Here is a 27,409-nt window from a genome sequence, read left to right as displayed (position 1 = left end):
TTTTACCAGGACTTAGTTCCCTACCCTGTAAATCACTATGGCACATATCTAGGAGCAGTTGCAGTGGCAGCTGCAAGTCTCCTGAAGAATGATTTAATAGAGAAAAATTCAATAAAGATACAATACTGTCACGGCCTCCCCCCTCCTCCTTGTTTTTGGTGAATGTTTGGCCACTCAATTCACTTCAACCTACTTTTACATCTATTAAACAAATGTATTTAGAAACAATTTAGGCAAACTTTTTGCTCTAAATGGACAAAGGTCCACTCGGGTCCTCAGGAAGGATAGGGCTAAGCAGGGATGGAAAAAAAACCTGCCGTGGGGAAAAAAACCCCTTTCTATAATTTATTTTTTTCCTCAGACTTAAATGTTTTCAATGCTGTGTTTTTCAACACCTTCCAACTGAAGAAGGTTTTGTGAGCTTGCATCTGTGTTTTTTATCTTCCCGAGTTTGCTCTGGTATATCCCTTGTACTTTCATGAACTGGCTATTACTCCTTTTTTCTTTTTTGTCTTCTTTAGTAGGAAGGACTGGTTTTCTTGTACGGCAGTGTCTAGGTGAAGCTTTTTTGTATCAGATTACCTCTATGGAATACCACTATTTAACAAATGGGGGATGTGAGGGATCTGTTGAAAAACATGTTCTTAAATAGTTTGAATTCTTCTGAGTATAAGAGTTATACCTTGAATTAGAATGGTTACAGTGTTCTTTTCATAGGAGTAAAGACATCTCCATTTGTAGTTAGTCTTCCTTGAGATTATCATGCTAGGACTTGTATAGTGTTCAATATATACTCAATTTTTTACATTTGGATGATATGGGATATTTTGGATGAAAAAGGAAGAAAGGACCCCATACCTGGTTTTGTGTAGCATGTATTTGAATTTGAAGTACTGCCATGAAGTGGTTGTGTTTTGAGTTCAGTGTTCATGCTTGTATATTTTAATTAAAAAGTTGTTCTTTCAGAAGATGAAATTCTAAGTAAATGTTATTGATTGACTAGTAGCAGAAGGCTTTAAAAAAAAGGGTTGATGGTTTCTTAACTAACAGAGTTGCTAATATAATATTCTTCCTTAGCACCAAAATAATTTGGTGCAAAATGACTTAATGACACCTGCATTACAAGTGGGATCAGAGGAACAGATGCAGAATAATAGGTGGTATTCAAAACCCTTTACAGGAAAAATCATGTTTTTGTTGCAGCCTGAAGAGCACGCCTCAATTTAACAACCTACATTATGTTCAAATATTTAGAAAATAACTTGTAAAAACTTCTACTGAACTTGACATGAAAAAAAAATGAAATAAAGGCTTCCATGTTTTCTTTATGTGAACTGTAGATGATCTGCTGAAGTGATGGTTTTCCATGCCTCCTTTAAAAACTAGTTAACCGTTTTGTGTGCATAGTTGCTTGTGGATATGGTGGTTGCCATATCCACAACTTAAATGTAATGGCAGTATTCACAAGCAGTAGAGAAAGACTCACAAGTGATTTAAAATTCTTTGTTTTAAGCTGCTTGCTTTGTTTTTACTTTGATTCAGCAGTGCTTTTGCTTTATTTCTTTGAAGGAATAACCACAGTGCTGACAATGACGACACTGAGCATCAGTGCAAGACATTCACTGCCAAAAGTATCCTATGCTACTGCCATGGACTGGTTCATAGCGGTTTGCTTTGCCTTTGTGTTCTCTGCTCTTATTGAGTTTGCTGCTGTCAATTATTTTACTAACATTCAAATGGAAAAAGCCAAAAGGAAGACAGTGAAGTCCCTTCTTGAATTTCCAGTTGCTCCAGTACAAAGAAAAAGAAGTACAGAAGAGACACTCACGGTATGTTTTCAACTTCAACAAACATTTTCTGTCTTTTTGGTAGTGTTTCCCAGTAAAAACAGGCCTTTAACTTCCTCTCAGGTTCCCTCTGAGCTAATGATGCTATGTAAGTCAGCCTAATGGAAGGCTAATGCTACATTATATTCAGTTATAAAAAGCTGTAAAACATGATTTAATTCTTCCTTGCTTTGTTGAATAAACTGAGGGGAGAGGAGGAGGTTATGTCCCTGCAGTCTCTTCTATGTTTGTCTTTTGGTAAAGGTCAGTTACAATAGGTATCTTCAGGAAACTGTTGCCTTTCGCACATTGATTCTGAATGGACTGATTATACAGACCAAGATATTACAGATTATAAGGGCAGCGTGTTATCCTATGTCTTTAATGAATTAAAATAAGCTAAAGCATTGCAGTTGTACCTTGGAGCACTTAGACATCACAGTTCTCCTTGCATTGCATGTGTTGCCTACCTAGAATTTACTTTCTTTATCAGTTACAATTTCAGGAATAATTGAGGAATGCTGGATGGAACTTTTGTGTCTACCATAGATATAATTTTTATGTAATTTGTATATTTTTGCACAGGCGTTCACCTCAATCCCTGAAAAGTTTTCGAGGCTCTTATTAACAAAATACTTTCCTGCTTTCATAGTGCTTTGGATTAAGTGTGATTTGTGTGGTATCTCTCCTAGTGCATGGACCAGCTAATAAAAGCTCAATCTCATTTCCAGTTGAGCTCACCGGTGGTACCCTTTCCTTCCTTTTTCCATTCCCATATGCTTACTCTCTGCTGCATCTATTCATTGCACACATAGCTAACAAAGTCATTATGGCACCTGTACCAGACATGAGGTACCACAGTAATTCCCAACCATGACTGACTCTTGGTAACACCACTCAAGAAGTGAAGACGGTGACAGTTGTAATTTCCTCTTCCTGTCAGGGTGACTTTGTAATTTCCTTTGGCTGAGCCATGATTTAAGAAGCGCTGTTTCAGACTAACTCTTGTTAGTTTTGTCTTCTGTCTCTTTTCACATCTCGTTTGTCTCCTTCTCTATTCATCTTCTCATTTCTGCCTTCCTACCCCTTCTGTTTTCTATTACTGCTCAATTGCTGTACAACCACTTCCATTTTTGTTCCTCTTCTTTGCTGTCCTACTGTAGATACTGTTTTCAGTCTCCTCGTTGTGTTTTGTTGGCTCTCATTTCTGCTTAAAGGGAGATGTGCTCCTGAAGAGTTTATTTATCCCTCCATTCGTTACTAGTAAGGAAGAGGAACAAAAATATGTTTATAGTAGTATGAGTTCACCTTGTACGTAGACATGTTAGTGCTATTAGCTTATGCTAAGCTTCTTGATTGTGCAGCATGAAGGTTAGCATAGTATCTTGGCCGCTCCTGAGGAGTGTTAATAAACACTGCTTTTGGTGATAGGTTTTATTTACGTTCATAGGAAAATAAATTACATAAGAGCAGTTTAATCCTAGGCTTATTTATAAGATTTGATTTAAAACAAAGGGAAAAATAGTAGTTTTCACAGGTAGCTTAATGAAACTGATTCATGGGCAGAATTGCTCTAAGTCAGTGGTGTATCATGCTTAGCCATTTATACACATTTTGGAGAAACTTTCTCTTTTTTTTTTCTCAGTTACGGTTTTTGTGGGTTTTTGTTTTATTATTTAACAACAGCAGCAATAGAGCACACAACTTGAAGGCTAGATAAAATGAGATTTGAACACTTCTGTTCCACTGCTTCATTAATGCCACTGTGATAAATATGGTAGCATGCTTATAGGTTTGGGGACTTTGAAACCACTCAAGGGAGCAATCTTTTTTTTCAAGGGATTATACATTAATGTTATGAGTATGTGAGTGAGTAATGTTGATTGTACCTTGAGCTGTTACTTTTTTCATTGCTTTTTCTCTAGTTGTGCCTATACTGGGACTTGAGGCTTTGCTCTTCTAGGACAAGGTGACTGTTATAAAGCCTTAACTATTGTGCAGTTCTTTCTATGTCTAGAGGATGACTTCTGATCTCCTGTTGGGCAGAACAGAAGCTAGTATTGCTGTTCTAATTCTCTAGAAGCTGACATGGCTGTTATACTTTGCTTTCCAACCTGACATGTAATACAATTCTTGCTTTATTTTGCTTACTAATATAGAATTTTCCTTATTCCTTATTATTATATTTTTATTTCTTTATTCCTTATAAATTTTTTTTCTGCACTTATACTGTCTAGTCAGTGCTGAGGTACTAGAGATAATGGAATCTTGGCTTCCTTGTGAATTTGTGGTGCACAAAGAATGCTGGACAATTACCTGACTGTAGTATGTAATCTGTAAGCATTGTTTCTTAACATAAAGACTACACATTTTTTCTCCATAGCTAAATGATAGGCTTTGATTTCTTAACCCAGTTAATGTTTAAAAAAAGTCTGTACTACATTGCCACCATTGTACTAGAAATTCTGTTGATAGCAATACAATTGCCAGAGCTCAAGGAAAAGTTATATTTTAAACTTTAAACTTCTTTTCAAACAGCGTTTGCCTATACTAGGAAATCTGCCAGTCTCCCAAAATTAAAAATTTTCACTTAGCCCAGGGAGGAAGTGTCTGTTAATTGGGAAAGAAGATGCCTGAATACCTAAACCTCACAGTTCTTTCTGGTGCGTATCTCACCATTTGCAACCTGCTTTGGATCTTCTACTAGTTGGAGAAGGAGATCCCTCTCTTATACCTGTTAGCCCTTTACTTTTGCCAGCCTTGAAGTGGCATACAGGTGTCTGTGCTGGCTTTTTGCAGTTGAGGTCTCATCTGCATAGGTCCTCTGAAAACAAGAAAATTACAGAGCAGTTGAGGCTGTTAAGGAAAACAAGGCAATATTATACTTGTAAATAAGGGTATCATTGTATGGGCTGTTGTTTCTGCATTATTCACTGGGTGGTTTTATGCATTTAACTTTATTTTATTTTTTAATTTACTTTTTTTTTTTCCTCAAGTAACATGATGGGATTGTCCTAGAGGGGTTCTAGGAGGGAACAAGGCTATGAAACAGGATTAGCTATAGAACATGGAGATTCTACTATCTGATGGTATTAGAAATTAGGCACGTTAATAGTAAAATTTGGTAAAACAAATTGCACATAATTAGAAGTCCTTTTTTTGAGAGGTACGTCTTTTAGCAGTTCCTGACCATAGAATTAAAATGGGGTTTCTATATTGAATCAGTTCATTTATTACTCATGCTAATTAGAATTCTTGGTGGTGGGTTGTTTTTTTCTTTTCAATCAAAATCACTTTTCTAGTTGTCTTGGATCAAAGGCAACTCCTGTCATTATGATCAAATGATTCACATATGTTCATTCATATTATATATTTCTTCACCATGACCAATACATCTGTACTGTAGCAAATGTCCCTAAATGTTCTGAACCCTTTTAATATAAGCAGAAATGGTGCTGCAAGTAAATCTGTGATGGAAATGAATGATTTATGGTTTGTTATTGGAATCCTGAGTCTATTTCTGTGCTTCTGCACTATTTCCTCTTCACTGTATTCCTATGAAGTTTATTTTTAAAGACCTACCCAATTTTGGAGATGAAGAATGCTACTGAAAAATAGTCTTCAAAAAACAAACTCCTGAACACTGGTAACATGAGCTTCAACCTCAGCTGTTTGTTAAAAGAGTGTGAAACTTGGGGAAAAATCAGGTCAGACTCAAAAAAACCCTTTTGAATGGAATTATTTCATCAAACTCGGTCACAAGTAGATTGTAACTCTCAAACTTTCTTCCTCTTTCCTGAAGATGATTAAATGTCATCTTGTCTTGAGTAAGCCCTGTAGCATGGAGGAGCTTAAGGGTCAAACTCTTCACTGCCATGTAGGCACACACTCCTCTCCTTAATGGGAGCATCCATGCTTGGGTGGTATGTGACCTCACAAGTTTACAAGAAATGTTGTCATGTGGACAAGCTGCGTATGTGATTTCATTTCAAGATGTATTTTCTGTGCTATGAAGTACTTGTCTTTTAGTCACATATGGGCATATGGACAGCTCAAGTAGTACCATTCACTTTTTTGCTCCTGCTTTGAAGTAGTAAAATAATAGCTTCCTCTGTCCTTTCAAATAGGGAAATGGAGCTAAACCCACTTGCCTCACAACTGAAGGGGATTATCTGAAGAGCAGCTAGGTCTTGATGGCAGTACTTGGACCACAGGTCTGGATATTGGACTCCTTATGGGGATGCATGGCCTACCTCCTTTGTGTGACTTAAATAATCCTACAGTTGGAACACCATTTCAGTTTTTAAATATAATAACCTCTCTTTTCTGCTTCACTGGTTATCCACTGCCTGGGGTGTTACAGTTTGGGTTTTTTTGGGCAGTGGCATTTAAAACTTAGATTTTAATGAAGGACTTCAGGCTCAAGAAATGTGTAGAGCTTAACTATAAGGACAGGGCTATACAAGCAGAGGCTGCTGTACCATGTGAATAATTTCTTTGACATGCCAACAATTTTCTGCTGCTCTAGTTCCATTAGTCAACATTTTTGCTGTTGATGATTTACAGTTTTGGTATGCTAGCATCAGGTTTAAGTAGGATGAGAGTAGATGGAGATCATAAACAACTGGCGCATTTTGTACTAAATGCTATTTGAAAGATAGGAGAGAATAATCACTTGGGGTAAGGCTGCAGTGACTTAGTGGGAAATTTGAATGTTTGAATACCTAAAGATAGAGTAGATCCAAAATGGTTTGTAAAGTATTTTGTTAGCTGTGATGCTCAGGTACAATGTTTTGTGGTTTTGGTTTTTTTTTTTCGCTTCCTTGGTTTTATTTGTCTTTGTGTTGGTGTTTGTTTGGTTTTTTTTTTTTTGGAGGGGGGGTTGTTTGTTTGTTTTGGGTTTTTTGTTGTTGTTTTGTTTTTGTTTTTAACTTGGTTCACTAGACTTAGATAGTCCTACCCAGCAACTGGCACTATTCGTAATGTATAAAGCTAAATATGTGCTCAAACAATATGATTTGGGTATAAATGTGGAGGGTACAATTTAAAATCATTTTCTTAGTATTTCACAGAGTATGTCTTTTTAAATAGCACAAATTAAAGTGCTATATTAAAGAAATGTTTCTGTTTTCAACAATCTGATATTACTTTAACATGGTTGGGTGGAATGAATTTACACTGGAAGTAGAAAAATTTCTCTACTGCAAAGTGAGCAGTGATTGCTGAAGTCTGCAATATAGTATGAGGTTTGTGCTTAGATTCTGACCCAGCTTAACTGTGATGTGAACTCCACTGAATTCCAGAATTCAGTTATAATGAAGTTAAGAATGGCTGGGTGTTTGATCAAAAGTATTGGAATTCAAAGCTGGCCAGTGAGGTTTTTTCTTCTTGATAGTGGAAATGTTTTTTGTGGGACTTTTTTTTTTTTTGTGGTTTTGGGTTTGGGTTTGTCGTTTTGTTTTGTTTGGTTTTGGGTTTTTTCTCACCTCCTTTTTTTTTTTTTTTTTAATGTTCACCAGAAAAAGCAGGAGTTTAGTTGCAACACTTAATTGATAACTAAACAAAAAATCGTGCTGGAGTGCTATCTCCTCCAGTCCTTACTAGGAAATGAGGTAATAGATCATTCCTCGATTTTCTATAAGTATTAGAATGAACTGCCACGAAGTAGGCAAGGAGATATGAGGGATATACTCAACTCAAATACCTGACAGTGTTTGCTGTAGTTACTGGAATACTTAATTTAAATGGTATTAGCATAAGGCTTCTATTACGGAAATCAAAGCATAACTCATCTATTTTAGAAAATACTATACCTCATTGTTTTTAATTCAAAAAATATACATAAATGCCTTTCTCTGTAATTTTGCTGATCTACTGGAAAAAGAAAAAGACCACTATGCTTCAAAAAAATATATTCCTTATGGGTTTTTTCATTAGAATAAACAATACATGTTTCTGTTAATAATAAAAAGTTATTTTCCTACTAACAGCAATTGCAGGCATTAAGATAGGTCTGATAGTGATATAATGGCAATTTCCTTCCTTTTTTTTTTTTGTCTTTTTTTGTAGAGGAAACATTAAATAGTCAAAAAATGTGGTAGCGTTTCAGAAACGCCAAGTCAGGACAAACCTTTATGGTGACAGGGGTAAGATTGTTCAGCAGCCCTTATAAAGCAAATTGTCAGGGAGTTTATAGTTTTCCCTATGATAATTAGTATGAAATGATGTCTTTGAACACAAGGTTCTTCATATTTTCTGCTTAAACCTTTTCACGTATTTGTATTTAAATTTTAGTTTTGTTTCCCCTCCACAAAGAGTTTTCAATACTGGTGAGCCCAATGACATCAAATTGCATTTGAGTCTCACAACTGTATGTGAAATTTCTAGCTGACTTCATTTTTACACTGGGAAAATTGGAGTCAGAAGAAATAAACATTGAGAGGCTTGGGAAAATCTACAAGGCAATGAGTGTTCAAAGCATTTTCAGCAAACTACTGAAGCAAATTTAACTACAGCTTTAAGGTTAATGAAAATTGAAAGATACAGAAAATAATGAATGAAGGTCTTTGGTCCCTAATCAGCCATCCTTTTTCCTTTCATAGATGTTACCCAAAGCATCTCCACAGTTCATTAGCACATGACTTAGTTTAATAGATTTATTCCCCACCATAGTTATGTTTTCAGTTCTTTTGGTTTTGTCATAATATAAATAAAATCTTCAAGAATTGTACATACCAGTGCTTAAGAACCATATACAGGCTTACTTACATATATATGCATACATATATGCATGTATAAGGCTTTTAAAGCAGCATACAGGTGGATGAGTTTATTTGGCATGAATTTGCCATCCATTTTTTAAAAAAGGATTCTTCTAATTTATATTTCTTTAATAGTCTTGAATTAACTTTTCTTCCACTTTGTGCACTTTTAGGTGTGTCCAGTGGTAGAACATAGGATGGAGTGCACTTCTTACCTTTTCTCCTCTCCCATCACATGATTCAGATTGCAAAATGAGCAGAGTGGATAGTGGACTTGCTCTTATAGCTTATTTTCCCTCAATTTTTTCTCTCCAAATAGTTTACACTGCTCTTTGCACTGCTAGAGCTGTGGGCTAGAATTCATTGTGTTTTGTGGCAGGTGGAGCTTTTACTTGGTCATGTTCCAGGGCTCTGTAAGGCAAAACAAAATCTCTAGTATTATTCCAGTAAAATTCTGATTGACTGGCTCTACAACACAGTAGTAAAACAGGGTAGATTTCTCCTCCAAGTTGTGCATTTGCTCACAGCATGACAATATGGTGACTCAGTGGGATTTGGGACAAGCAGCATTATTTACACTGATGACAACATGCTGCTTCCCTGATAAATGTCAAATAGTGTGAATTTGGCAGGCTATACAATGTCCTCCCAGAAGAACAGACTGTTTTCTTAGGAAGGATTGGTAAGGATAAAACTGACTATGGTAGAGTTTAATAGGAAAATATTACTAAATTACTATACCAAAAATTTTGATTTTGCAGCTAAATGGTAAGTAATGCCAGAATTTTGGTAGCTTTAAGCTTTCCAATTTTTGCAAGACTTTTTGCTTTAATTAATGGGATCTCCCAGGTTGGGAAACCTGTGTTCTCATATAGCACATCACTGACATTCCTATGTATTAATTAACGTGAGTCTCATTGAAGGTTTAGTAGTGCTGTCATGTAAGACTCTAATTGTATTCTTGCAAAATTAACAGCAAAGCTATTGACTGTTCACTTTTTATTTAGTTCTACTAACACCTCTTTGTTACATGCTTGATTATTTTAATAAACAATTAAAATTCTTTACAATTGTAGGACTGCTTTGATTGTGGTGCCCTTTTCAGGGCTTGAGATTTTTGGTCAGTTTTTGTTTGTTTTTGTTCGGGGTTTTGTATTTGGGGGGAGGGTGTGTTTGTTTGGGTGTTGGGTTTTTTGAAGGGGCATGGTTTGTTTGGTTTTTTGTTTTGTTTTTATTTTGTGTTTTTGTTTTGGATTGGTTGGTTTGGTTTTTTTACTTCAAAAGATGAAATGTGTAAAATGGTGATTAGGCACCTGAAAGGCTTAAGTACTAAATTTCCCTGGGTAGGCATGTACAGAACTGACTTGCTGCTTCTTGCATGTTTACCATGAATCTTAGGTGGAAAAATACCTACTCCATTTTATCTCAGTGCCTAGCATGCTTATTAGATACAGCGTCCCACAAATCCAACATAGGAGTCTGAGCAGACTTGAGTCATGCCTTTTTGATTGTGGAGAATTGTATTAGTAACCAGACTGCTAAGTAGTCCTTGGATGTTAAGTTCCTATTGAAGCTACTCTTGTTATGTTAAATAATTTATACAGACTCGGGGAGAAGGAGAGGCATTGATTCTGGAGCCAGCTTGTCTGTGCATGCACTGCAATGAGAGGACAAGATTGAAGTATGAAGAATACAACATCTATAACAAGGAAGGATGATCACTTTTCCTAGAATGCCCAGTGGCCTGGTAGGAAAACACTTGAGATGTTAAAAGCCTGGGTTGATATCCCTGTGACAGTCAGGACAGATTTGAGAAGAGGTCTCCTGTCACCAAACCTATATTCCTGTCCTGGTTACAATAGGGGAAGATGGAGTCTTTTTGTGTCTCTTTACAGTGTGACTTAGCTATCTAGCCTCAGGAAGGAACTCATAGCTGAAAGCGCTGGGTACAGTTGGGTGGCTCCTTCTGCAAAAGGCATGTAATTTAGGCTGTGATCCTACCCAGGGCATTTCTCTACAACTTTGACATCTGCTTGCTGGATGTCGAAGTGTTAGCTCTCTACCAGTAGAAGTGGTACCAGATGGTGGTGGTGTGACTTGTGAATTCTGCTATGCATTTATCGCTGAGAAAATAGAAGCTACTGCTCTAAGTATTGTACTGCCTCTGTCTCAGACACTATCAGGATGTCACTGATAGTGATATCCTATATCAAAGATCTGCTAATGATCTAGTAAATGTACTGTCCTGCAGCAGTGATCTCTCCTTTAAGTAAACAAATGGTGCAAAAGCAGCCCTGGGATCTTGCACCATGTCACTGTGAAGGTCTGTCGTAGGGTGAGGCTACTGCAGGCCTTCAGAAATGTCTATATATCCAATCCCATGACCGCTGAGTGATTTTCCAAAGAGTGCTGAGACAGATTAGAAGAATACGTATGAATTACATTGCAACTATATGGCTCTAGTTTTAATGTGCACCTGTTTTTCAGCAGTTGATGATGACTGTGTTTCCTAGTGATCCGAGGGCCTATGAAGGGGATTTTCCATGTGTAGTGCTACTGATTCTCTGTTAACTCAGACAGTAGGATCTGCTTATTTTAGATTTATGTCTCAACAGGATGTATCCATCATAAAAACTATGAAGAAATTTTAAATTGCAGAGACTGATTTTAAAGCTGTCATGTAGAGCATTAACAGGCTATAGGAAGATGCTCTTGAGTTGCGTGAAAGAGCTGTACCAACATTTCTCACAGCGTGCAGTGTTCTCACTGCTTTTGTTAAGTATAATCCTAAGGATGAAGTTCCCTGATGCCCTGGTAATCACTTTTATTGTTGCTGCATTCTTCCCAGGACTTGGCATGTGACTTTTAAATAATGTTCTTGTTTGTTTTACAGATTCTAGCTTGGCCTTATCATAGGAAATATGCGCTGTGGTTGTTACCAGCTCTCTGTTCTGCAATAAGATGACTAAGTTTGTCAGTTCAGTATTGCATATTGCTGTGCCGATGATCCTCTTCCCTTGAACCTCAGCTCAGCTGCTGCGTGCTACTTCAGTTCATGCTAAATTTGCAATCTTGACTTCATTGAAGTGCAAAATTGCCTTGCTTGTCAAAAACTGGTAATACATACAAAACAATCCAGTACTTCATTTTTTTTTTGTTCAAGTCGAGGCTTATGTAGGCTTAGAAGAAGTTTCAGAATTTCCACAGTATGTGAGCAGCTGTTTAGGTTGTGCAAACCATGTTAAATATTGAAGAGTTTAGATTGACTCATATTGGTGCATCATTTTAGTGCTGTAGTAAACAGCAGTATCCATCAAAGTTGAGCTTAAATGGAAAAGCAAATGATGGTTTAATTAATTCTTGGCAATAGATTTGTTACTGGTTTTTTTTTTTTGTTTTGTTTTGTTCTGTACATTCTGCCATAGAAGCTGACCATCAAATTTGCTCCACAAATCTGCCACAGTATTTAACAATAAATTGTATAGATTTATCATGAAGTATGCTAATAGCATCGTTCATTGTATTATTCATGGCCAGTTGTGTGTGAAGCCACTGGTCAAAGGAAGGATACAGCACTAATTATCACACTTTACACATGCCTGTAAGAAGGTTGGTTTAGATGTCCTATTTTCATGCCAAATAAAGTGGACATTGTTCTAGGAAAAGGGCATCTTATGTCAGGATTTCGTACGTAGGAAGAATTTGTACTCAGTGTATCTTTCCTACTTCAGTTCTTGTAAAGATAAAACCCATGAGAAATAGCATGTGATGCTTAAAATTAAAACAAATCTCTATGCTTTTTAATACAGTAAATACTTCAAAAGCTTTTTGCATATTGCGTGCTGCATGACAGAATTTGTTTGACTGAATTTGAACCTTCTATCCTATCCTACAGCCTCCTGCCTCCTGAATAAAGTAAGCTTATGCATGGGATGGGAGTTTTCTAAATCTCTCATACTGAGCATTTTTTGGTTTGTTGGTTTTGTTTTTTGTTGTGTCTTAGTGAAATATTCATTTGGATGAAAGGGAGGAGTGATTATCAATCTCTTCTGAAAAGGACTCTGTGCTATGTTTCTCTGTTTATCAATTCCTTGACTTTGTTACTGCACTCACCTATTACCTCTGTCGTGATCAAACTTTTGGTGATAAATGTTTGAACTCCCATCAAGGCTGGAATTTAGCTTTCACCATTGCCAGTCTTGGTTGGTAAAAATCAAATAGGCATTAATGTATTCCAGCCAACCACAGAGCTTTAACCAATGAAGATGTCTTACAATTACAAAACTATATATATTCTTAGATTGTTATCAGAGCTCTTGAGAACTTTATGTACATACAGGAATTGTGCACTCAGATCACCCACAATTTTTGAACTCATCGACAGTGTTTCTGCTAGTAAAAGTTCTGAGATTGAATTCTCCTGACAGGACCAATAGCAAGAAGGTTTTCTCTTGAAGGAGAATAGAGCAGAGCAAAGTATTTACAACTTCTGTTTTGGTGTGGAGGTGGTTGGACCAAGTCAGACTGATAGGCTGTTTCAAAGGAAGGTTGAAACACTTATATAAGCAGAATTTGTTGTATTTATTTACATTTATCAAATGTATTAAGCCTGGCACTGCATGGTGTAATATACTGGATGTTGTGGTGGTTTCCAGGCTCCAATTTCACATTCCTGAGCTACACCATTTTAAATGTTTCCCAAAAATCTTACTGAAATGTCTCCAGAAAATCAGATCCTTTCTCAGTCTAGAGTGAGAACGTAAAAAATGTGGACTCAGTATTTCCTGTGGAGCCCCATCTGGACTAGCACAGCAGCTCTCTTTTGGCTCAGGATAATTGAGTGGTTTCCTGACTTGCCCTCATAAAGGAGTCTTTGCTTGAATAATCCCTTCCTTTCCTGGCTTGCATTTTCATTTGGCTTCTGTTTGTTTTTATATTATATTTCTTGTTTCCATGCCTGTGATGGGTTGACCCTGGCTGGATGCCAGATGCCCACCAAAACCACCTCAGCTGCACATGAAAGCGAAGATGTAACAAAAGGCTTATTGGTCGAGATGAGGGAGAGATCACTCACCAATTGCCATCATGGGCAAAACAGCCTCGACTTGGGGAAAATTAGTTTGATTTATTACTAGTCAAAGCAATGTAGGGTAATGAGAAAATAAAAACTAAATCTTAAACATCTTCCCTGCACTGCTTCCTTCTTCCTGAAGCTTCCTTAGCTTTTCTCCTGAATTCTCTATCTCCTCCCCAGCAGTGCCTCAGTGGGATGGGGAGTGGCGACTACAGTCAGTTCATCGCATGTTGTCTCTGCCACTCTTTCCTCCTCAGGGAGAGGACTCCTCACACTCTTCTCCTGCTCCCTTGTGAGGTCCCTCCTGGGGGAGACAACCCTCCGTGAACTTCTCCAAGGTGAATCCTTCCCAGGGGCTGCAGTACTTCATGGACTGCTCCAATGTGTGTCCTTTCTGTGGGGTGCAGTCCTTCCAGGAAGGCATGGGGTCCTCCGTGGGCTGCAGGTGGATCTCTGCTCCGTTGTGGACCTCCATGGGCTGCAAGGGGATAACCATGCTTTTCACCACAGGCTGTGTAGGGGAATCTCTGCTCCAGTACCTGGAGCATCTTCTCTTCCTCCTTCTGCACTCACCTGGGTGTCTGCAGAGTTGTTTCTCTCATGTATTCTCACTCCTCTCTTCAGCTGCAATTGAGGAGGTTTTTTTTACCCTTCTTAAATTTGTCATCACCAGTACTGATGGGCTCAGCCTCTGGCAGTGGCAGGTCTGTCATGGAGCTGTCTGGCATTGGCTCTGTCAGACACAGGGCTTCCCCTTCTTCTGGCAGTTTCTCACAGAAGCCACCCCTGTAGCTCCTCTGCTACCCAAACCTTTCTATGCAAACCCAATCAATGCCTTCAAACTAAAAGCTACTGATGGGCAATATCCCTGTCTTAGGGCTATGCACCATAGCTGTGTGTGGAATATTTTACTAATACAAACTGAATGTCATATTTTACTGTGATTTGCAACATAATTTGATTTGTTAAGGCTTTCTATAGAATCAAGCTTCTTCAATATTTTTATTAGTGACCTTGGCAGTAATCTTTAGATGCTGTGGAGTTTTGAAATAGCATCAGTACAGAGGAGGAATAGACTAATGTAGGAAGAAATGAATTATCTTTGTAACATTGAATAGAGAAATATATAGGGATCATATGTATACAACCAATACAAAGAATTTTTTCTTGAAAATTTTCGACGGGACAACTCGACAAGGAGTGATACCTGAGTGCTTTGAATGAGAATAAGCTATTGTCATGATATAGTCTGAGTAAATAAGTGCAAGAAAAGGATATATGAGGGGAGGTGGTGCACAATGTGCTGGTGAGGCCACCCTGGCAACAAGTGTGCATTCTGGTCAGCTTTGACAGGGCGTGGAGCTGGTTGCTTCATAGAACATGCTTGTTTCAGTACATTTCAAGGACAAGGTTCAACTCAAGAGCACAAATCCAAACTATTACAATGACATTGTGGAAGAACAACCAGTTTTCAGTGATATGGTGTTTGTGGAGCACGTTAGAAATACCATTTCTAATTTCTACACTCTGAGTGCTTATGAGGTGCTTTCTGAAGAATTGACAAAAAACGTACCCATATTTTTGGTGCTTGTTATGCAGTATTATGTTGTGATCTTACAGTGTTATCTGTTTGGACTTGATGTGTATATTCATGTGTATTTTATGAGAAAACTGGGTTTCTCTCTAAACTTAAGGTTTCTGAAGTACTGGAAGTTTTCTGTGTCACTAATGAGAGTGAATACCCAGTAGGCTTTTACACAGATACACATTTTGACCATTCAAAATAGTATAGATAATTTTATTCTAAAATAGAGACTGTAATGGGAAATGAGTAGTAAATCAAGTAGCAACAGGTCTGATTTGGTCACTTTGGTGGTAATGGAGATGATTGGAATATGAGGAGCCCAACTGTTACTGGGGTGGCCTTTGAAAACAGGTGACAGTACAAGTGAGCAAGAACATTAAATAGTGCCTCTGTAAATTAATTGCACTTAATTTTTTGTTCTATGCTTTGAACCATTCTTTTATGGTCGCACATGGAGTGACTGAAGATGTGGTAATTCTGTTCTCTAGCAGCAGCACTGAGATATGTCTTACTCCAGTGCAGATCTACTTTGCAACCCCTATCCCAGCCCATGGACTTTTGCTCCCCAGGTGCTGCTTGAGAGCTTTATGATGGGTGAATCATACTTGAGCAAAGCCAGGTTGTCCAGGAATCTGCACAGAGAAGACAAAACTCACCTCCTATCATTGACTCTACTGCCAGCTTCTCCATAGCACAGAGCTGTTGTTTCGGGCAGTGAACACTGATGACTTGCATCTGCTCAGCCTTACAAGCCTTCAAGTGACATGCAGTAGTCCATCAGGTATTACCAAGTCTCTGGTAAATGTACTGCTGTCCTGATTGTGCTTTATCATTTCAATTTAGCAGTCTTGAAAGCTGCTTTACTGTTCCTGGGTCACTGGCAACCCTAATGTGAAAGTATCAAAATTGCACACCTGTGTGTACTTCTGTACTTCCCAAAGAGTGACATGGGCTTCTCTGTCAATGAGTAAAATCAGTGTTTCTTTCAGGAGATACCAGTTTCTTCTGGTGTTTATTCCACTTCTCTGCTTCTTTCGATTGCAGATGCAGAAGAGTAGATAAAAGGGATTGACACACTTGTATGCAGGAAGGAAAACTGAAACTTGAGGGATTCTTTTATATATCAACCATGAGCTGGCAAATACATCAGCTCTGAACTGACAAGTACATCAGCCATGAATAGGCATATAGGTATGACAGTTTCAGATAAATTCAGGCCAACAGTATTGCCAGTAATAGATTTGTACTGCAATTAACAGGATTAGGGAGCAGCATTCATGGTGGGGGTACTAGAGATATCAGGTGATTTTTTTTTTTTTTAATTATTATTATTATATTTTCAGATTTCTTTTCAGCTCCCATTTCTCTGTTTCCTTGAGCAGAGCAACAAAGCACAACTGATGTAGCAGACAGACACAGTTGTTGCTCGTCTCACTACTCAAGGTACTGCTAGTACCTTGAATAACACCTGAGTTGTTTTCTGTTACCGCTGTCACTTTTCTGGGGAGAATTGCTGTTGGATGAAGGAGGGAAGAGAGATTGCTGCCTGCTTTCTCTCCCTTTGATTTATACTGTGAGCTTTGGCAGGGTTCTCTGGAAAGGTTGAAGGGAAGGGAAGCCAAAAGCACAGTAGGTATGGTGCAGGGCAGTGTTTGGGAATGGTATCATCAGAGAAGTGCAAAACATAGGATTTTTTATATATATAACAAGTGATTGTTTTGCCTTGTCTGTATTTAGACCTGTATTAACGATGCTGAGTATGTGTACCCTACCTGCCCTTAAGTCTGTGTCTTTTGGAAAGCAATTAGTCTCTGAATAAAAAATATGCACATATTATATCTGAAGTATAATATGTTTTATATTATATTTTAGGTGCAGGGCTGAAGGTTCAAAATTCTATTCTTCAGGTACCCTTCCAGAAGGAAGTTCAGGAGATATTAGTATTCCTCTTAAATGCAGAGAAGAAAGGCAGAGGCCAAGTCGCATTCCCAAAAGTCAGTAAAATATTAAACTGATGGATTTCCCATCTATACTTCCTTATCTGTATTTCAGTTTCTCATCCAGCTTAATAAGTATTATTTGGTTGAAGTATATCTTTCAGAAAGACATCCAGACTTGCCTGAAGACATAAAGTGATGGAGAATTCACCATTTCTCTTAGTTAATTAATGGAGATGATTAGTTGATGAAAGACGAATTTATGCCCTGGTTCAGTTGTGCCTGGGGAATTTATTGCCTATGGTTGATGTGAAAAAGCATTGGCTATGTTTCTGAAAGAGCAGTAATGTGGTAACTGGGTTTGGTAAATACTTGCATTTTAGTAGCCTCAGGTCCAGATGACAGACTAGAATTCCTAGTATATGGTAGTTATATTTCTGGAGATATAAAGCAGAAACCATCATGGCTGGTAAGTTGCACCTAGAATATTTTTATATCATCAGAGAAATAGGTAGACATCAGAAAATCTTGTTTTGATCATGAGCCTGTAAAAAGCTATGACTCTAACCGAAGAATGTTTAGCCTTATGGTATTAATAGGTACGACATCACGTGGCCTGTGATGCATTAGGTGTCTTCTCTGATATTCCAGCCACAGGTAAAGGAACTTTTGTTTATCACTTTATATGCTATTAAATCTATTTTCATGATGACCTTTGTGCTTTAGGATCAAGCTACTGGTTATATGTATGAGTATTACTCTGATAGTTCTTGATTATAGTTTCCATTGCTTTTGTTTGAGTGCTTATTTTAAGAATGACTAGTATTTTTTTTAAACTTTGCAGAGTACAGATGCCAATTCAAATGTGAGGAAAAGAATGAATGCCACGGTACAGTCTGAAGCCGATGGTGGGAGCCGAATTGACACAAGGCACAGCTCCATCCAGCCTCCCTCTGTAGCTCAGGGGTCTTCTGACATTACACCCCGCTCCTTTTCTGCATCAAGTCCCAACCCCTTCACACGCATCAATGCATCAGAGACATTATCTTCTGCAAGAGCTACCCCTCCGGCTCCTCCTTCTACCCCAATTTTAACTGGATTTGTATCCCAGCATGCCACAGCTGGATCCCCTTCCATTCAGCACTTGCTTGGATCTAGACTGGAGCAGATTCAGACCACCACACCTAATACATTAGGAGCATCTGCAAAGCCATCTGCTGTCACACCACCTCCTCCCCCTGCCTCTCACTCTGGCACGAGTAAGATAGACAAATATGCACGCATTTTATTTCCTGTTACCTTTGGAGCATTTAACATGGTCTACTGGGTGGTGTATCTATCCAAGGATACCATGGAAAAATCAGAAAGTCTAATGTAGTTTTGCTGCTATGTAGTAGTTCCTAAATTATACTCACATTTGATGCATAGTTTCTTCTTTTGAAACTATTTAAAAAGGTCAGTAATTCTTATTTATAAAAGCTGTGTGCTACTTTCCTATTGTAAAGGCTGGAGCTGTTGGGGATAATTAGTTAACTCTTACCAGAGTAATGGGTAACAGTAATGGGTCTTCCTCCCTTCAGCTAGCAATGAACCATCACTCCTTCAGACAAACTACTCTGGATGTACAGAACTTGTCTTTGGGAGGAACATGCACTGAAAAAATCAGAGGCAGAGGTGCACAGCTGTGCAGTGGAACACATCTGACTGCTAGGAATATGCACGTTGGCTATTACAAATCCCTGAGGCACCCAGCACTGCTGTCTGAACACAGCATTGCATTCTCTGAGTGCGAGGTCCATGTCCTGAATATTTTGACAGTGCTTGCTAGAAAAGGACTGTCCCTGCTAGATTAAAATTGGCAGAACAAGGGGAAGAAAATGAGAAGTGGAAAAAGAAAAGAGAGTCCAGCCTGGGAAAGTGCAACTCTAGGAAAGTTATGCAAAGGAGTTGTAGAGCTCCGTATATTTTTACTAAGCATTATTTTGCATTGTAACTCACTCCAAAATAATAATTGAACCTTGTAAAATCTGAAATCTGATGTAATTCTCAAAATTGGATTTTCTAGTTTGGTAGGGTGATCTTAACTGTGTGATTGTTCTTTGACCTTGCTGACCAGCCTGAGTGGATTTATTCCTAAATTACATCCATTGTAGTAGATGAGGACCAGATCCGCAATGTTCAACTTTTTATTTGAATTCTTTGCTTTTTCCTTGGATGTTTTGGGGTTTGGTTTTTTCTTTCCTTCTTCCCCCACCCGCCCCAGATTTTTCAGTTACATTCTTGATTGCCTTTGAACACATGTTCCGCCCCTACTTTATGTAATGTTTGTGTCAAGTTAAATTTTCAACATAGTTTTAAAAGTGTTCAAAATTAAGCAAAAAAAAGTCCTGTGCTTTGATGAGTGCAACCATGGTATGTCACTGTGTGAATGAAAGACACTCTTTTTGTGAAGGACTGCTGTGACATAAATAAGAAAATAAAGTTTCTAGGTAGAGCCCAGGCAAAATTTATGATCCATTTGTTTATTTTAAACTATGGCATAGATAGGCACTTTTCTTAGCATCTCAATATGCAATATGCAATATGCAAGCTGGTGACTTTATTAAAAAATCAAATAGTTAAATCTGATAGAAGTCTTGATCATAAATGTTGTTTTCACTGGAACGGGTGGAAGATACACTGTTAATACATATAAATATGTTTGTACAGATCCATCTGGCTAGGCAAATGGTTAGTGTTTCTGTGCAGATGACAGGTGAAAATCAGAGGCCAAATTCTCAGTTGTGATCTGGCTGTGTCTTTAAAGGGTCTGGACTAAACCTTAGCTCGGTTGATTGGAATAGAAAGAAGATTGGTAGCCTATGGTCAAAATCATATGCTGCAGGGCAGATCAGGTGAGTGTTGAGTGTGCCCAGACAGTGATCAAAGGACTGGTGGAGACCACAAGCAGATGGGCTAATTGAGAGCATTCTGAGACTGCCCTAGACTATGCTGGGACAAGAGTCAGAATAAAAAGAACCCATAGCGCTGAAACCATGGCTGTGTCCCTGTCTGTCTATTAAGCTATGACTGTGCTTCTGGCTCTCCAACCCTTTTAACCATCTCATGACTGGGAATCTGACCTTTAACTTATGGGACCTGGGAGGTGGCAAGGCTGCTCTTTCATGCATAACATTGGACTGTAGATGATAGAATGCAGAGGATGTGGGAGTGTCTTACGTGACTTTGATGTAGTGATGATATAAACAATTGCCTTAGTCTTTTTTTTCTTAAGGGATGCTCTCAAAAGGCCAGGTATAGTCCTTTCTTTTTTTGTCTTTTACATCTAGAAGATGTCTGAGATTACAGCACTCCTTGAAAATCATTACATGCAACATACCACAGAATTGGAAATGAAGCACCCATGCAAGATGTCTAACTGCAGTAATTTGTATCTTTGGATGTATTGCTAGTTGCTGTAGGTGCTTCCTCTCTGATAAGGTCACATTGTTACAGATTGTAAAAATAGATGATAATATGCAAGAGATTGATTATTTATTTTGTTAAATCAGAAGAAACAAAGCTAATCCTCTGGCAATTATTGGTTATAATTACACAAACGATAAAGTATTTCTAGCATGAAGAATGATGACTTTCTGTGTGGAGAACCCAGTGTGTGCAGCAGAAGTTACTGAAGTTACACTTGGCTTTCCTCTGTGATGAAAACCAAGGATGTTTTTTCTCAGGTGGAGCTTTAAACAATTCATTAGAAACAGCTCTTTCTTCCTTCCACCCATCCTGATATACTGATTTATAATCAGCTTTTTCTAGTGCATTGTTCAGTGGGATCAGCACTGGTTGAGGCTAAGATTGATCTAAATGTGTTACTTGAATTCACTTGTAGTTTCATTTTAAAGACTTATAGGGAGGAAAAAGGATTGCAAAAATTAATAGATTACAAATATTTATTTCTATGCTTCTATTTTGGAAGAAATTTTTAAGGATACCGCAAAAAAAAAAATTACCTATTTTAAATCTGACAGTGTGTTTTTGAAGTACCTTACAACACTTCTATGCCTACATCGAAAATGAGACACATTTAAAAAAATCATTGTGAGTCTAGGACTCATCTCTTGAACTGTACGACATTTTTTGTGTTGCAGCATATGAAGAAATTGCCATAATTACCTTTCCAAAGTACATGTGGACAATGTAAATAGAAATTTATTGGTAACAGTGGTTCTTCCTTATATTTAATCTTCTTGTAGAGTGATCAGAAACAGTATAGAGCCTGTAGTATACTCACTGATGCTGTAACTCAGGCACAAAAAAAAAAAAAAAGTGGGAATATGCTAAATATAGCAGACCAAATGTTCAAAAGTGCTAACTAAAATCCTGAGGGAAAACATTGCAGGTGTCATTTCAGTGACCAAATGGCTTATTATAGCTGAGTTTGAGTGAGATGAACTCTACAGGAACTTTTTTTTGTTGTTGTTATTTTTTTTTCCTATTGGCTTTGTTGAACAATCTTTTTTTTTTTGAGAGTACCATAGTGATTTAAAACTAACCAGACACTTGGGGTAAGTTATATCTGTCAACAGGAAAGAAAACTGGATAGAAAGCCAAAATCCTTACCAGGGAGTGGGGGTACATCTCCACTGACTGCAGTTTCCTTGGAGACATTGTTACCAGCAGCAAAACTCTCACAAATTGCAGTAGCGCAGCCCTGACCACTAATGCAGTCGTTTGAGAAAAACAGTTAAAAATGTGGTTCAGGAAGGTTGCCTTCATAGAAACTGAAGTGTGTTTTGTAGTCAACTATGAGCCCTCTATTAACAGGTTTCACTGCAATTGTGAAAATAATGAAGCTGAGCAAGGTGGTAAACGTAGACCCCTCCGTCTATGGTGACCTGAGCTCTTAGAGCTCACCAGCAGTACTGGAGTCTGTTTTTCCTCCTACAAAGTGGACTCATCTCCACCAAATGGATGTTGGTGGTGCATTTCTTCTCCCATGTGTCTTTTAAGAGGGGAAAAAGTAAACTGTAAACTTTGTAAACAGTTTAGTCATCCACTTTACATTACCCTGTGATCAGACAAGTAGACCATATAATAATTGAATGAAAGAGGTAAATAATAAGGAATGTGAATAGAGCTTTTCTGTTAACAGGAACTAAAAGTTTATTGATTATGGGGTGTTCAAGTATAGCCTTTGGCCTGTCATCATTGTCATCATTCAGGATGGACCTTGCAAAAAAACCGAGAAAAGCCAAGTAACTGTATTTAATAGGATTTAACCAGTATTTCTACAGAAAATTGAATGAACTCAGCTTTTTGATATGCACAGAATTCCATCTTCTTCCGCTGTCTTGTGTACCTCCTATATGTCATTTGGCCACAGTGTACCTTAAGCTGTGTGCCATGTGACAATGTCAGGGGATGCAGTGTGTATTTATCCAGTTTATCCAAAGCCTAGTGCTCCCATATCCCTTGTGCTATTGGAAGTGGAGGGAAGGCCAGAATGGAAGAAATGACCACACTGCTTTGTAAGAGACACGTGTTGGCCACCTGGGACGTCTTCCTGTGGATACTACAGGAGATTTCCTAGGAGAATCTTTCTCAGTGTACTTTAGCACACTGTCCCTCCGAATACCAAACATTTCCAAGAGGTCTATTTGGAAAGCAGAGTAGGTAGGTCATGGACTTTGCACACTGGACTCCAGAACTTTTGCTTGACCCAAAAGATTAAGGAGGAAAGAAATTTTGGTGAGTTTTTTCTTGTCTTCCTGAAACCTGCCAATAGGGCTTGACCACACTGAAATAGAAAGGGGTTTTGTGACTGGAACTGTTATGAATTGCAATAGAGACAGCTTAAAAAAATTTACCCTTGGTTTTATTTAATCCTAATATTGAATAACAGATTAGGAAAATGGCAGCTGTGTTGAGAAGCCTAGGTGTAGTATAATATCTACTGATGATATTAATAAAGCCAAGGATAATCAAAGTTGTAGAAATCTTACAGAACTGCAGAGCTATGTGGCAGTTTATGGCAGTTCAGTGCTAAGTGGGGAGAACAGGAGGCGCTTCCCTTTGTAGACTGACAGGAGTAAAGCAATACAGCTTCTCCATTTATATTTGGAGGAAAAAACCTCTATAAACAAAATTTCATACTCAGTGAAAAACCACAGGGTAAAAAACTATGGAGGTCAGTATTAACCACCAATCACAAACCCCAAAAAACTAGGAAAAAAATCCAGGAAAAAATTGAAATTAATTTAAAGTTAAATGACAATAACGTCTTTTTTTCCTATTTTTTTTTCAAGAGCTTATATTTCTTTCACTGAGGGATTCCAAAGTATGTTTATATTGTTGTAAGGACCTATACTGGTATTCACTGACACCAATATGTGTTTTTCATTTACTTCAATCCACTTGAAACAGGAAGTTTAAAAAGGAAAAATGTGCCATTTTGAAAGAGTCTGATATGCATTAATTTGTGCAGTTTTCATTTGTAGAATCAAGATATAACTATTTTGGAGAATGCTAGTGTGGTTAATAGTTTCACCATGTTCTGAGTAAATCAGACTTCAAAAGTAAGTTTTTGCCACATCCAAGGAAGTGAGAGTAGTGTGGAGTATAGAACACCCTGTAGAGATGTCTCTTTGCTAATATTTTGTACTGTTTTCTTGAGGGAATGAAAAACGCAGTTAATGTAAAATTGATAGAATTTGTAAACATACTTTCTTTTCACATGAATTAAATAATGCAGTAGGTTTTTATTTCAGAACTGAATAGCGTTGCATTCTAGTCTCTAACTTATTGCATCTACAAGTATCTCTTACATTTTCTTATGCTTTTTGTATTATTCCACTATAAAGGATTTTAAAGCAAGCCATTGCAGTTCACTGCATTTTTTGGTCGTATTTCTATTTTCATTTTCATTGAGAGGAACCGAGAACATGATCGCTTCTTCAAAATAAAAATAACAGCAGCAAAAATAAAAAGCCTTGGAGATTCCCTTTTTTAGAAAACCATCCAAACTCCCATCAATTATTGAATGCTCTTCTTAAATAATAGCATAGTTTTGGCATTAAAAATACTAATGCTGTTGCAGCAGCTGGATACGTATATACATATATCCATAGAAATAATTCCCTAAATTGTAAGGAAGCAAACTCAAATGCGCTTGCTAATAGTCTTGTTTTGAAAGAGTACCCTTCTGGATGGAAAACACCATGTGAGGTAGGTGGTTTTTTTTTTTTTTTTTTTTTTTTTTTTTTTTTTGTTCATACATCTATTTTCAGGAAGAGTATCTGTAGGAAAAGTATAGTACTATTGAATTAATCTTCAACTAGCACAGAGATCTGGATTATTTCATGCTGGTGGTCTTTCTGTTGTTGATCTCCTTCAACATTTGCTTAGTGTTTTTTTGAATGCTGTATCCAAGTTGCTGTTAATTGACATAGTAATCTTTGGATGATCTGATGGCATAAAGAAACACTTAAGGAAATAATCATTATTTTTGAATACATTTTCATCCTTGGAAGAATGTTAACTGGGTGTTGGTTGAAGAAGCAGGTGACAGTATGAAGCACTCAGCTGGACTTCTGAGCTTGATGCATTGCAAAATTTAGTTGATTACTGCTTTGTCTTGCCTCATCATCCTGTCTTGGTGGCTCATCTCCATGGTGAGTAAAACTGCTATGAGAACAGAAGACTCAGAAGTAAAGAACTTTCTTTAAAGTTATTTCAAAATACGCGATAGTTAACCGTATTACTAACAGTAACTTCACGGTATGCTTTATATTTGCAAATTTTAAAATTTCCTTCTCTCTTAGAATGTACTAGGTTGTCAAATAAATAAGGAGATACTTGTCATAAATACACGATTCTGTATGTATATGTATTTCATTTTTTATTTATTTCTGGCAACATTCTCTATAACCAGAGCAGTGGTGGAGGTTTGAGGCATTTCAGATAACCAGAGTTCTCGAGCAGTTACATGAAAATATTTGTTTCATAGATACATGCCTTTGCAAATCAATACCAGCAGTGCTTTCATGGTGGAAATTAATCCACTTGTGAAAAATCCTGGCCTTGAGTACTTAACCTGTATTTGAAGGGCTGATGAAGTATATTGGGCATGGCAGGACTCAGAGCATGTTTTATTCTAAGAGGCTTCTGGGTTGGAGCCGGATTATGTCCTGCTGTGCTCTGAAGCAATCTGCACTAGAGAGACTATAAGCAGAATCCATGGGTTTTTGTGGCTCTTTTTTAAGACCCCACTGTAAAAGTATATTATGAATGTACTGCTCTCATCTTCTTCCTTATTGTCTTGCTTTGTGTGGGGAGAAGTATTTCAGTGCTTGTGGCGAGCAGGCTGAAATAACTTGTCTAGCTAAAACCCAAGTTTGTCTTGTTGACTTTTGGCTGGTTAGTAGCGGTGGAATGTGTCTGATCTGGCTCCTTGTCTTAGTACTGATACAAAGGAGGGGGTGAGAAGGCTGGATTGATGCTTTGAGCTGGATTAAAGCTGATGTGAAACCGCAGTCTGAGGATTCTCATCCTACCTCCACTGGCATTAAAACAAAGGCAGTTGTTTTAATGCCAGTGGCATTAAAACTGGCTTTTTCAAACCTCTGGTACCCCCCGTGGTCATTTTTCCTCCACAAAGGTGATTTTTTGAATTATATCTATGACAAAAAAATGGAGGAAAAAAAGTAGAAGCAGACCAGAGTTTATGAAAGAGCCGAAATCAATGAAGTTATTTGAAGAGAGAGAAAAGAAAGAGAAGGGAAAACATGAGTACGGATGAAAAATGTTTCTTGCTACCAAGCAGTTATTTTAAGATATGTCCTATTAGAGGTACTAGAACTGCATCTGGCAGGAAACAGGCTAGAAATAATTATTTCTTAATTATAAGTATAATGAGAAAGTAATAAAGAAAATTGTCTAATGTCCTGTTATAAACATTTGTGTTTCATGAAGCTGTTTTCAAAAAATGGTATTTTCATTACCAGCCAGGAAGAATTAGGAGACAGAATGGTAGGGGAAAAAGATTGAGTTTTATTAAGTATAACTCTTTCCCTCTGTTTTAGAACATTTCTCAACCAAAAATGTAAACAGTAACATTTTTTTAATCTTTCTGGAACTGTATATATTTAATCTTCAGTAATGAAGCACTTTAGAATGTTTAGCATTTAACTTGCTTTATGTTTAAGAGACTGAATATCATTGCTGTCTCTGATTTAATTCAGTTCATAGAGGGGATGGTGGGAAGTAAAAACTTTCATTACAGTAACAGCCACTTTTTTGAAGTGTCATGCCTTCCTCCTAAATCTGAGGACTTCATTCCTGTACCTGAATTCATGGGAGCTGTTTAGTGCTGAGCATTTCTGATAATCCAGTCAGTGCTACAGCTTGTGGAGTGCAGCTGCATTTAAATTTGGCATGTCTGAAAATGTATGTCCACAACCTTGGCACTTGCACATTGTGGATCCCATGAAAGAGAAAGATGTGCTTGTAACCCACCATATGGGTCCATGAGAGCTGTTACACTGCTCATGTGGGAGAAGATAGAATCTGTGGTCATGAACAAAGGATAAGGACAGTGAGACTGCCTCTTTTAGAGACTGTGCAGATCTTATATTGAATTAAGGCTCTTATGAAAATGCCCCCTAAACTCTTTTCCAAGTAGACAGCTTAGGAGCAAGCTGAGTGCAATGTGGAATTCAACTGCCAATCCTGCATAAGGATCAGCACAGTTAATCTGTCCTAAGGTTTCTGGTGCTGTGGCTAGAAGACTGGAAAGATGTGAGGTAGCAACTGCTGCCAGCTGGAACACGTTCATGTTGCTGTGTATCCAAGCTGTACTGTATGGTATCAGGGTCTTTGGCATACTGGGGGTGGGATGGAAAATGCTTTTTTGGAGTACAGAATAGGGCAGAATGACAACTCTTCCTTTGGCTCAGCACTGCTCATATTCACTGTAACAGCACTGAACATCTGAAAGGAGGACTAAGGTGTATTGCAGTCTTCTCTTCTCCTCACATGTCTGCTAAATGTTCTGATGTGGAATGTGGTGGGAGTGACAAGTACATGTCTGGTAATGAAACAGAACATCTTTAGTAGTGCTGCCTGGTAGTACCCACAACCTTATGCCAGCAGCCTGTGGCCCTTCCCAGAAGCACAACTGCATCACTGATTTTTTTTTGTTTGTTTTTGTTTTTGTGGGTTTTTTTTGTTGTTGT

General features: G+C 37.8%; 1 protein-coding gene across 6 annotated transcripts in view; it reads left to right on the top strand.

Moving 5' to 3' along the window:
- GABRA4 (gamma-aminobutyric acid type A receptor subunit alpha4) overlaps positions 1-27,409 on the top strand; it is a 73,127-nt gene that overhangs the window by 17,675 nt on the left and 28,043 nt on the right. For 2 of the 6 annotated variants that reach the window (XM_032685176.1, XM_032685175.1), the window contains exons 8-10: positions 1,570-1,829; positions 17,154-17,240; positions 18,028-18,442. In XM_032685176.1, the coding sequence (XP_032541067.1) occupies positions 1,570-1,829; positions 17,154-17,240; positions 18,028-18,442 (762 nt within the window). The other 4 variants (XM_032685177.1, XR_004356574.1, XM_032685179.1 and 1 more) reach the window with 4 other exon arrangements.

This window comes from Chiroxiphia lanceolata, chromosome 4, assembly GCF_009829145.1.
Source record: "Chiroxiphia lanceolata isolate bChiLan1 chromosome 4, bChiLan1.pri, whole genome shotgun sequence".
In the NCBI taxonomy this organism is placed as follows: Eukaryota; Metazoa; Chordata; class Aves; order Passeriformes; family Pipridae; genus Chiroxiphia; species Chiroxiphia lanceolata.
This window is presented reverse-complemented; position numbering and strand designations above follow the sequence as displayed.